Raw genomic sequence first — 12,705 nt, forward strand, 5'->3', positions numbered from 1 at the left:
AGATCAACCAGTGAGCACACTTGGCCCTCACTGGGTGTGTTGTTACCAAGGTTTTTAGTGTAGAGACTGTATTCTGTGAGGCCCCCATGCAACTCATGCAGGGAAAGCTTTAATGCTTTTGGTTATGCTTATCTTTTTAACTGAGGTTTTCACAGTTTTTTGATAAAATGCATTTTAAAAGTTTACTTTTTTATAGCTTGTGTTATTACCTCTGGACAGGCAAATCGGTGTGCATACTGTTAATCTTTTAAAAATCTTTTTCAGGTCCTTGATGAAATCCTCGAGAATCAAAAACCTACTTTACATAAACTTGCAGAAGAAACAAAGGCTTTAGAGGAAAATGTTTCTCCAGATGTAGAAAAAATGTATAATGAAGAATTTAACGATGTTCAAGGGAAATGGAACAAAGTAAAGGCCAAGGTTTCCAAAGATCTGCATTTGCTTGAAGAAATTGTCCCCAAACTAAGAACTTTTGAGGTAAATTCAGAGGCTCTCAGGGGTTTCAGTTTATTATAGGGTAAAATAGTAGTTATCATGTAAGATTCAAATATCTATTATTTGAGTATTTTGCATTGTTTCTAGTCCTACATTTATTATGTACTTAAACTGGGATTTGTAACTTGCTTACCAAAGCCATACTTGGAATGTGCTGGAGAGCACAAAGGTAAAAGAAAATTGCTTTAAAGTGGTCAAAATAATGTTCCGAGGATGAGGATCCCACAGGCTGTACAGACTGGTGACTGGATTGCAGTGATACCTCAGAGTGGGACAAGCTGTCCAGGTAGGAGCAGAGAGCTGAGTCTTTGAAGCTGGTGTTTTTTAAAGGTTTTAGGCATTTGAAGTTGAAAAATCTGAACTAGACCCTCAACAGACAGTGTCAGTTTGCAGAAGCAGGTACTTTGAGATGCACCACAATTCAGAAACAGAATCTTTTCCTACATCTGAAAATCTCTGCAGATGAGGACGCAATGACAAAGGATAACTATGAGGGCGTAAGGAGAGAGCGGTAACAGTCAATGTCAGGTCAGACAGTCGCCTGGGAGGCAGTCGGAGAAGTGGAGTTTCCAGGTCACCTGGCTTTGCAACAGGAAAGGTCTGGATGAAGAATGACCCCATCACAACCCCTCCCTGCAGGCTCTCTGTCCTCCCACGGCCTCCTTACCCTAGTCTTTTGTGTATTTTTATGTGCTTAAGTTTCTCAAGATGTACTTCCGAAGCCGAGCCTGGCACAGAGAGGGCCTTCCATAAATCTTTTTCAGTGATTGAAATGAGGTCAGTAATAGATTTAGATATGGAAATACATATAGTGTGATCCTAAGAGAACATGGTGTAAGAGATTATGCATATGTAGGGTGTTTGGATTTTGGTCCCAAGATAATTTGTGTTCAACATGTTGCTAAAAAAAAGTGAGAAGATTGAAAATAAAGAAAAAATGATTGAAAGTGATGTTTTAAATATTAAAATCAGAGGCTATGGGGTTGAAGAAGGTGGGCAGGCTGTACACAGGAGTGTGAAACGATCCAGAAGGATAAACAGCAGTGGTCACCACTGAACTTGGAGGGAAGCTCTTTGGCCCAAGACCAATGGGCAGATCTAGGCAATGAGCGGGAAATGGGTAAAGATGGCAGGAGGGGTGTGCGTGTGTGTGTGTGTGCGTGTGTGCGTGTGTGTGTGTGTGTGTGTGGTGGTGGTAGTAGTGGAAGGAGGTGGTTTCCTCTAGTGTAAGTTGCAGCTCTATACTGAGATCTGTTTGGAGACATTTTTGTTTGTCACAACTTTGGGGGTAGGGAGGATGCCTTGGGGGCCCGGGTTGCAGGTAACATCCTATGGTGCATAGAGTAGCCCCACAAAAATTTTTTTTTTGCCCAAAATGTCAATAGTGCCAAGATTTAGTAATGCTGGATTAAATAATTCCTTTTTTTTTTTTTTTTTAAGTTCATTGCTTTGTTTTCAAATTGAAATCTGAGATGTAGTTAGGGAAATTTACAGGTGAAGATCAATCCAAAAGTTAATGGCCTTTTGATGCTTAAAAGTGTATTAATAGGGTTAGCTACATGTGTGCCAATATGTTAATGTGGAATTTAAAGATAATAAATGTTCTTCAAAACACAAAAGAGAATCCTGTGGTTACAGTAATGTGGCCTTAGGCTTTAGTGACTTGTTACATGTAGCAACTTCAGGCACTGAAAGTGGCCAGTTTGAGTGCATGCCAAGTGTATTTCCATTGAAGATATTCCACATCAAACATGTGCATCTGGATAATTAGATTTTTTACTATTATTGAGGTTGCAGATTTTTAATGTCCACTGATTTTTAGTTTACATTTTGTGTCCCAACTACAAGATTGTTGACAGTGTCTGCATCCCCTAACTGTGCAACTAAAAAAAAAAATTAAAATATGTACTTTTAAATTCTAAAGAACACTGTTACTTATTTATTTGCTTTGAATGAATTGGTTGTTACTTAACTACTTAACAATTCACTTAAAAAAGCTTTTGATTTTCCCCTCCAAAGATAATTACAATAAATATTCATTTTGAGATTAGCCTTCTTTTCCTTCTTTTAATTCCCTGATTTATAGTTTTTTAGGCATTTAAGTTCTATTTGTCTTTAAGCCATGAGGCACAGCAGGTTTCTGATTCAATTCCAATTTATGATGAGGTTTCTGAAGAACACAGTGGATGACTTGTTTATTTTTAAAATGCATTTTTAATTATATAAGTAATACATGACTAATGCTCATTGAAGACATTGAACAATAGAGAAGTATCTAGAGTCAGCACTTAGAGCTCCCTTTCTTCCCCAATACCATTCCTTTTCCTAGAGGCAGCTAACATTAACAATGATTCTTGCTGGAGGCTAACATCTTCAAAGTAAAAATAAAGTTTATGAATATTACTAATTCTAATTGTTTTTTCCTCACACTGATAGAAACAAATGATATTGGAACTTCATGGGGGCATTTAAATAGATATTATTCAAATGCCATGAACTTGGGGTATGAATTTTCATTTCTCAAAATAATAATGCCTTTCACTGGCACAGCACATTTAAACTTTGAAAATATTTTCATAGCTATTGCTTAGTTTTTCCACCATCCTACAATACACATAAAGTGGTTATGTTATTTGGTGTGTGCAAATTTTAGTTATCTGTTATCTGTAGACAAATAGTGTTTTCCTCACATGCCTACATGGCTTGTTTCTTTTGCACAATGTTATGGCCAAATATGTTCTTAAATTAAAAAAAAAAAATCCATTCCAAAGTAATGACCTCAATTCCTGTAATTAAGGATTAAAATGTTAATTGGTGCACTTAAAATTGCCTCATGGGAAGTCCTCCCACTTTTTCCAGGCACCAAAACACCTAAAAAATACATGAAAAAGGTAATTTAAAAAAATTATTGATTTAAGTGACAAGATTTTCTTATGAGTTATGGGGATTAAATATTATAAACTCCTATTCCCAGCAATAATATCTTTCGATTCAGGGGCTCACAAATATTTCCTATTATTTCCTTTCTGCTTTTCAAGATCTCCTGCACTGCAGTGTAACTGCAGGATCATGAACCCATCCCCAAGGCCCACACAAAAGTCTGCCTGAAATTCACCACCTCTCTTGCCTCTTGGGATCCCTCCTCCTGCCCCTTCTGGCTGGTTAAGATTCTCACGTGACCTCTTGCCCTGACAATCTCATTACCCTTGAAATCAGACTGCTGTGTCTGATCTCTTCCCTCTAACTCTTAACTCACTGTCGCCATGGTGCCAGTTATATTTCTAAAGCCCGCGGTTGTCTTTGCCATAGTAATATAAAGTGTTTTCCCAGTGATCTCCTAGCTCCTGCCTCTTCCTTGTCCCCGAGGCGCTGCCTGCATTCTCCCCTATGAGCTGAGTTGGGTGGGGGCAGTGCGGGGTCACAAAGACCGAACTGGACAATTGCCTTTCACATTTTGACTGACTTGTTAGGAATTTATACCGTCCTCTGTTCATGCTCATCTTTTGTTTTTGTTTTAAAGATTTTGTTTATTTATTTTTAGAGAGAGGGAAAGAGGGAGAGAAACTTTAATCAGTTGCCTCTTGTATGCTCCCCAACTGGGGATCGAACTTGCAACCCAGTTATGTGCCCTGACTGGGAATCAAACCGGCCACGTTTTGCTTTGCGGGACAACACCCAGCCCAACCCACAGAGCCACACCAGTCAGGGCTGTGGTCAGCCTTTAAGAGTAAGCTCCTTCTACCAGCCATCTTCAGTCTTGCTTGTCCCCACCCCGCAGCTGCTTTCCCTCCCTTGTGATTCTCCTAGACACTGTTGACACCTTCACAATAACCCCACCTCAGGCCAGTGTTTTATTTATTATGGCTCCTGCACTGCGGTGCTAGTCTCTCATCCCCCAAGGTAGGAGCTCTTTGGGGACAGGAACCTCATCTGGGCTGCAGCAGGGACGCAAATGTGAAAGTAACTACTCTGAAGGTGTCTTACCCACTTGTACCGTCTCGGATAAGGCTGGATCTATGAAACCTGAAGGCTTCACTTTCCTAACTGGCAGGAGCCTGTGCAGTCACACACTTCTCTGCACACTCGCGGAACAGACCACGTGCTGTGGGCATTGCTGTGGGCATTGCTGGGGCACTGAGACATGCAGAACCAGGCTTTGAAATTGCTCGGGAAATCATTTTAGGGTAAAAACACAATAGTATCGTCGTCGTCGGCAGCCGTCCGTCTCGAGAGACGATGGTGTAGCTTCTTAAGAGTCTATCTGCACCGCCGAGAATGGCTGTGCAGTCCGACTCGGGAGTGACACGGTATCTGTCTCCTCCCGTGTTGAATCGACATCTTGCGATGTCGCTGGAGTGTCCTCTCCAGTGAAGCTGAAGCTACAGAGCCTGGGCAGGGTGATATGGAGGGTCTGCTGTTGCCCATGCAGCAGACCCCCCCTCTCTTCGCAGCTGAAGGGTCCAAGGGAAAGACGGAGTCAATACAGCTTGGCTTCAGGTGCGCCGCAGGAGTTGCCGGTGTTGACTACAACGTCAAACCGCCTTAGGGACTCCGGCTCCGGATTTTCTGTCGGGGTTTACTCCCTTAGTCTTTCCCCTGAAGAGGTATGCCGCAAGGCAGCGGAGGTAAAAAAACACAATAGTAACTACTTTCTAAGGGTAGTATGCAGTATGGCTGATTTAACTCTAGGTAACACATAATTGATATAATTGTCTTCTAAGGTTTTTTTTTTTTTCTTATTTTGAATACATTTTACTTCACTGAAGGGAGTATCGATGCATTCTGAACCTTTAGATTTAAGAACTCTGTTAGTTCCAGATAAGGAAGAGGAGTAGCATTGTCATGGCAGCTCTTCCGTACCAAATGAGATGACACTTTTAAATAACATTCTTGAGGTCAATGAATATTATAAAACCAAACAAAATAGAAACCCTGTTACCTTAAGTCACTATTTTAATTCTGGTTTCCCAGTTCTTTTTGCCTTTATATCCTGGGTTAGAAATTGACTGCTTCAAAAGCTGTGGACATTCCAAGAGAGTGGGGGAGGGAGCAAAGGAAAATGCCAAGAATTTAGCTGTAAACAAAGTCTCAGGGAGGTAGCTGTGTACCTTGGAATCTATTGCTTTAAATCCAGCATTGCCAGGCTTCCAATTTCCTCTACCCTTAGCTCGGGGGCGGAGCTGGGAGATGGGATGTGACAGGGTCAAAGAACTGTTTTAGTGACATCAGCAGTAGGTGTTACCCATCCAAATGCTTACAGATCAGTGCTTTGGGGCAGCAATGGTCAATGCAGAATTTGGGCCTTACTAATCTACAGTATTTGATGCCTTCCTTTTCAAAATACCATATTAATCACTTTATGTTTGAGAATGTGAATATAAATAGGAGTGAGAAATGGCTGCTCGAACTAGTACTTACAGTTTACATTTTTTATTACGTATTTAACAAATTTTCAGTTACAGTTTACATTCAGTATTATTCTGTATTAGTTTCAGGTGCGCAGCGTAGTGGTTAGACAATCATTTACTTTACGAAGTGGTCCCCCTGATATTTCCAGTAACTACCTGGCCCCATACATAGTTATTACAATATTATTGACTATATTTCCTATGATGTATTTTACATCCCTGTGACTATTCTGTACCTACCCATCTGTACTTCTTAATCCCTTCACCTTTTTCACCCAGTCCCCCAACCCCCTCCCCTCTGCAACCATTAGTCTGTTCTCTGTGTCTGTGAGTTAGTTTCTATTTAGTTTGTTTTGTTCGTTAGAGTCCACATATAAGTGAAATTATATGGCATTTGTCTTTCTCGATCTCACTTATTTCACATAATGCCCTGTAGGTCCATCCATGCTGTCACGGAAGGTAAGATTGCACTCTTATGAATGAATACTTTGTGTATATGTACCATAACTTTTTATCCACTCGTCAACTGATGAGCCCTTGGGTTGCTTCCATATCTTGGCTGTTGTAAATAATGCAGCTGCCTTTTTTTTTTGCCTGTGAAATATGGCATTTATTTTAGAAATTTACTAATAACTTTTCAAAGGACGGAGGGCCCCAAAGAAGACAGAACATTAGAAATGACCTAATTAATATATATTCATATACTCATTGATTCAATGAATATGTTCATATTCTACAAGTGGATGGAGGTGGAGAGAAAATTAGGTACTCATGGTACATTAGAAGCTCACAGCGCATCAGCTCAGTGATTTTCTTCTTTTTTTTTTTATATTTTATTGATTATATTGTTACAATAGTTCCAATAGCTCAGTGATTTTCAACTGGACAGAGAAACACTCTGCATGTGAGTGCTTTCGCTTTCTGGTGACCTCCTTGCTGTATGATGGAATGAAAGGTGAACAAACTTGCTGTTTTTTTAAATCAAAGGAAACATTATTACAAGTGGATTATTACAGTGTTGTCCTTCCAAGGAAAGAGGAGACCCTGAGGGGAGTCCCCGTTTCCTCCCCACCAGTGGTAGTTAGTATTGACCTAGAGACCTCTCCCACCGGGTGTGGCCTGCAGTGGGGCAGGTGTGTGATGCGCCTCCAGGCATTTTTTAAGTTGGGCTTTCCCTCAGTTACTCAGCTTCCTTGTGCTGAGCTGGATTGGAAATACCGTGTGGTGATTGTGGGGTTGTGGGGGGAAGGGGCTGTAAGAAGATTAAACGGCAATGGAAAAAAATACAATAAAAGCATTAAAAAATATATCGTAAGGAGCAGCTCTTCAAACATTTCCTTTTAATCTGTTATTCTTAAGCAGTTATATGATAGAACAAGCATTAATGTTGGCAACAGTTAAGAGCATTAAACACCCCTATGCAAACATGTACTGACCCTAGCTCATTCCTGTGGAGTCTGATGGGAATAAACATGAGTTTGGAAGTGGTAACTCTTTTATGGAGGTAACCTTCATCGCAGAGCACTTAGTTTTGTAGATGTCAGTAATAATAGCTACCATTTATTGCACATCGGCTCTGCACCAGGCCCCGCTCAAACATGATCTGTTTTTCAGAACAACCAGGCAAGTTTTCATTCTTTTTCTTATGCTATAGATAAACTTCTGAGCCTCAAAGAAGAGAAATTAGTTTCTCAGGGCCTCAAGTGGCTAGAAAAGTGCTGTGTTTGGCATTTAGACCTCAGTGCTTGTCCTTCTGGGGGCTCTGTGCGTCTCCTAGAACTCAGTCTGGTCACGATTATGTGCAGCATTTTCGCAGTGAAAACAGCTTTTCAGGTGCCCGTCTGTTCCTTTTGGGGTAATTGATTGGTTTACATGGCTGGTCTGTGTCTGTTGCTTTCCTCTTTCTTTTTCCTCGTGTTGAAGTGTCAGAAAGAAGGGTCACGTGTTTGTGACCTGGGTGTGCTCACATGGGTCCATGTGTGTGAGAGACGGAGGAAGGAGGGGGTAGATGCTGTAAAATATCCTCTCGTGCCAGCGGCTGGGATCATCGAGGCCACTCGCTCCCCCCGTCAAGGCTCATTTTGACTAAAACGTTCTTGGAATAAAATTCTTCCACACACATGTCAAAAATCCTTGGCCCCGGAGGCTATCAGTTTCTTTATTCAAAACTAGATTTAATGAATTGCCAGTTATGTAGCAGTCATGCAGCCTCAGATTCTTCCAAAGTTCCGAATGGACATTAACAGGGCAAGAAGTGGCAACGACTTCTGTGGGTCGTGCGAGTTCTTCACGGATTCTTCAGGGGTTTGCATGCTTGCTTTCCTTTGCACTTGGCCTTTTTGCACACTGTACCCCCCCCACCCCCGCCCTTGCCCTGACCACGTCTTTCTAAGCAGTCTTCTGTGATGAGATCCTAGAATGTTGGAGTAGATGCAAGGAAGACATATGTCAGCAATTAAAGTGATGGGAAAGAGTAAGAGTGGCATGGGCCTATGGGGACAGGGGCGGGCGGGCAGGTGGGCTAAAGACGGGAGGGGGAAGGAAGCTTGTGGAAGGTGCGCAGTGGGACTAAAAGGGCTTTCAAAGCTGTGAGGGGAAGGGAGGAGGTGCTGGTGCAGGGTGGTATAATGTTAATAGGGACGGAAAGGCCTCCCCCTCCCCACCAGAGAATGGCCCTGCAAACTAGAAAGTGTGGCGTGGTCGTTACTGAGAATGCGTTAGAACCTGAATTCTGAGTTAAATGGAAAAAGGCCACAGATCCTTCACGTGCTGCCTGGATCTACGTCGCAAGGCACCTGGGCTTTTTACCCATGATCTCGGGTCACATCATGCATTTTGTCAGAAGTTACCAGGAAAATGGAGACTGGTGCATGTCCTGATTAAGGGGGAACACTATTTTTTAGAAGCAGAAGACCAGCAAGACTTATGTCTGTTCTTGGCTGTAGAGAAATGACCGCCCAGAGATCTTGTATGTGCTTAGGAAAGAATGTGTGGCCACCAGGAGTCTGCGTGGATACCGCTGATAAGCCCTGCCCTGACTCATGCCCTTTAAGTACTGCTTTCATTTTTTATTTTTTGAAGGAGGGACATTAGATTATTAGAATCACAGATTCATAGACTCACATTTCATATTTGCTCATTTAGTTCAGACAAGGCTACAAACTGTCACTTTCGGCAAGCCTCTATTTCAGTAAAGCATTTGAGAAAATCTTGTATAACCTTGCAAAAAAAAAAAGATGGAAAGCTGGTTGGATGTGCTAGTAGTATAGGTCGATGCCCATATTTTGAAAACTCAGCTGAAAATTTGCTTATTAATGAATGACATGGTTTCCTCATGGGGGAATGCTCAGGTAGGCATTGCCATTGCTATTTTTCACCTAAGAAAACCCCGACTCCTTCCAAAAACCCATAGAAAAGGAACGCCTCACTACCAGATTTGAGCATAAAGGAGAGCTGGAAGGTTGGGCGGTATGCAAGTGGAGAGACTGAACACTTAAGTCATTTTGTGAACTAACAGGACAAAGTTTATTATTTATAAGCATTAACTCCTGAATTTATGACAGAAGTCAATTAAGCAATATGAGATGGGGTAGCACACTGTCCTGGGTTCTCAGATAATAGCACCCAACAGCAGTACTAAGAACAATGGATTTTATTCCCTTCTCTGTGCTATTAGGTTACATCTGCTTTGAGTAGGTAACTAGGAGAAAATTTGTTCTACATGATATAAGAACAGAAGACTTTTTAGCTGACTATACCAAGAAAAGCATTTTTTCCTATAATTTGAATTTTTAATCATAGATATTGTTTATATTTAGGCAAAAAGAGCTTGGTTCACTGGAGAGTGTAGTGGAAATTTTTAGAATGATCAGGAAACTGTCATTTCACAGGGATTTTAGTCACTCATGAAGAAAATCATTATTTTCAAAATTAGAAGATTTAAAAGAAAGTAAATGAAAATGATGCTATCAAAGTTTTGAAAAATTGCCATTTTTTCCAGTAGCAATAGATTTTGAAATGTAGTAGGTTGAAGGGCACTGAGTAATATCCCTTTTGTTCTTGTGTTCGCTTTAGGCTCATTCGAAAGTCATCGAGAAGTGGAGAGATGGTGTGGAAGATTTCTTGATGAAAGAGCCGGCTGTCCAAGGAGACGCGGAAGGGCTGCAAAGGCAGCTTGACCAATGCTCGGTGAGTCCTGCTGACCCAGGAAAGCTGCTGCAATAAAGAACATGTTTTTCTTGTCCTTTGTTATTTGCTGCCATTATTAACATTGTAAGAATATGACATGACATTAAACTGAGATAAAATAGCTTTCATTGTAGAGCTTTTTTTTTTTGACTTCAGAGTTAATAAAAAATGACTATATTTTATATTTGACTATGGTTATGGAATCTTGGATAGAGAGAACAAGAGCATTTTAGTTCATTGGAAGCTGTGATTTTATGTTACGATGACAATCTTGGTGTCATGATTACCAATTGTATATTGCTTTTATTGTGCCACATGGTAAAGCTTTAGAAAATATATTTAACAAATGAAATTTCCCAGTGTTACTGCAGTTTATATTTGGTGAAATCATTAGGCCTCTCTTAATTAATTAAAAAAGGTATTTCCAGCTGAGAGTTAAGTATTTCCAATCTAATTTGGCAGGTGGCTCTATGAAGCACCTAGGGGAAATGAATTTCTTAAGGCACAATATCTGAAGCAGTTAACAGTTTTGACTCCCAAGCAGTCTGTTCTTACAATATTTGTGGAGATAAAAGCAGGCAAACTATAAATTATGGCGGATACTTCTATGGGAATGAACTCAACAAAGGCTTAATTTATGTGTTCAGGCACTTGTTAACGAAATAGAAGCAATTGAATCATTGCTGAAAGATATGAAGGAAATAGAGACTGACCTTCGAAGTTGTCCAGTTGCTGGAATCAAAACCTGGGTGCAGACAAACCTAGTTGACTACCAAACCCAAGTGGAGAAATTCAGCAGGGAGGTAAGTTTTCCAGCTTTACTGCCTGTGTTTTCAAAGTAGATAGATTAAATTGGTAAGATCAGTTGTATATTCCATGCAGTTTGAACAACAGAGAGATTACTAATTGTCCAGCTTGGCTCCTTCATGGGAATGAGCTTGGCGTGTTTAATAAAGAACAAGAAAGGCATTATAGCTGGAACAGAGTGAACAGAGGTGTTAATGGGTTGGAGGATGGGGAGATTTGAGGTGGGAAGGTAGTTGGGGATGGATTGTGTACGGCCTTGCAGGCAAAGATTTTGCATTTTATTTCAAAGATGACTTCACACAGAAAGCAATTTGAGAGTTTGGGGCAGGGAAGGGACACGAGTTAGATCTTTTAAGATCACTTTGGATTCCTCCTGGATACTGTGCTCTGAAAAGGCAAGAGGTTATTGCAGTCTTGGAGAGAGAGCATGGCTCCTTGGGCTGGGGAGATGGTGAGGTCCTGTGAAATGTTACATTTGGACTGTACTTTGTAAGTGGATGTGTGATACAGGAAAAAGTAGACAGTCCAGGACAGGTTAGGATTTAGGCAAAACTTTCTCTTTGTGTGGCTTGTGGTGCCAATTACTGAAATGGTGAGGACTCAAGAAGGAGAAGCTTTTGTGGGAGCAATGATTTCCATGCTGAAAGGGTTAAATTCGAGGTCCTTGTTAGACACGCAAGTGGGGTTCTTTAGCCCTTAGCTCTCTGGGAAGAGGAAGGCGCAGAGGCCAAGGATGCTAGGAAGGGGAGGTCAGCGAGAGGAGAAACGCCAGGAGAGTGTGAGGCCCGGACACCAGATGGAGAGAGCTCTTCACGGGGCCCCATGCTGGGGACAGCTGAGGCTGATCCATCGGAACTAGAGAACAAGTGTCAGATTCGACGAGATGGAGACCTTTAAAGACCCTGAGAAAGTGACTGCAGTGGAGTGGTGTGGGAGAAGGAGACGCAGCAAAATGTTGAGGGGACAATAGGAAGTGAGGAATGGGGCCACATAGTAACCCACTTTGAGAAATTTCTCTGTTCAAGACAGCAGAGAAATGGGCTGGATGAGGGTCATGGGCATCCAAAGAGATGCTGTTGTAATTTTTAAACATAAGAAATGCTACAGGATCTATGCATGTCGAAAAGAAAGGACCTCACCTAAAAGGAGAAAACAATGATGCCGAAGAGATTGAGAGAACGTAATTTCTGGAGTAGAGGCTGATTATGTGAGACAGAATGAGAGTTGCTAAGTCAAAGAGTTGCTGTTGGATAGTTTCTCCGTGGTAACGGGAGGGAAGGCAACTATCCTCCTGATTGCTTCTCTTTCATTAGGGGAGCAGTAGTGAAGGGAGTGGGAAAGGGGTGAAAAATGAGAGGAGGAAATGTGAGATACAGGAATATTTCAGACAGTCCACAGATAGTACCTCTCTATCCACACAGTGTTTTTTTGGTTAATGTTTATGTAGAAAAACATATTATATTTGCATCCTTGAGTTTTTTCTTAATGGTGTCCCTTCAAATTCCTTAATTTATAAATGTTCAAACTTAAAGAAAACTTGAAATAACGGTACAGGGATCAGCCGCCTAACTATCCCTGAATTTGACAGTTTTTAATGTTTTACCACATGTTTTCTCATTTGCTCCCCTGCTCTCTTTATGTATATACATACACACACATACTCTTTTTTTTTCTTTTTTTGGTGGAAAATGTACTTTTGACAGAGATTTGAAAATATCATGACAGTGTACTCCTTATTACTTTAGTATTCTTCTCCCCTGAATGAGGACACTCTTACACAAAACCACCAAATCATGATCACACTTAA

The 12,705-nt window shown here is 41.0% G+C and overlaps 1 protein-coding gene across 1 annotated transcript in view; it reads left to right on the forward strand.

Moving 5' to 3' along the window:
• The window catches only part of UTRN (utrophin), a 449,245-nt gene that overhangs the window by 144,266 nt on the left and 292,274 nt on the right, over window positions 1-12,705 (forward strand). The window contains exons 23-25 of the mRNA XM_090279943.1: window positions 265-477; window positions 9,978-10,091; window positions 10,739-10,894. Coding sequence (XP_090136069.1) covers window positions 265-477; window positions 9,978-10,091; window positions 10,739-10,894 — 483 coding nt within the window. The remainder of the gene's footprint in view (window positions 1-264; window positions 478-9,977; window positions 10,092-10,738; window positions 10,895-12,705) is intronic.

The sequence above is a fragment of the Furipterus horrens genome, unplaced genomic scaffold (genome assembly GCF_987537825.1).
Source record: "Furipterus horrens unplaced genomic scaffold, mFurHor1.1.pri manual_scaffold_6, whole genome shotgun sequence".
Classification (NCBI taxonomy): Eukaryota; Metazoa; Chordata; class Mammalia; order Chiroptera; family Furipteridae; genus Furipterus; species Furipterus horrens.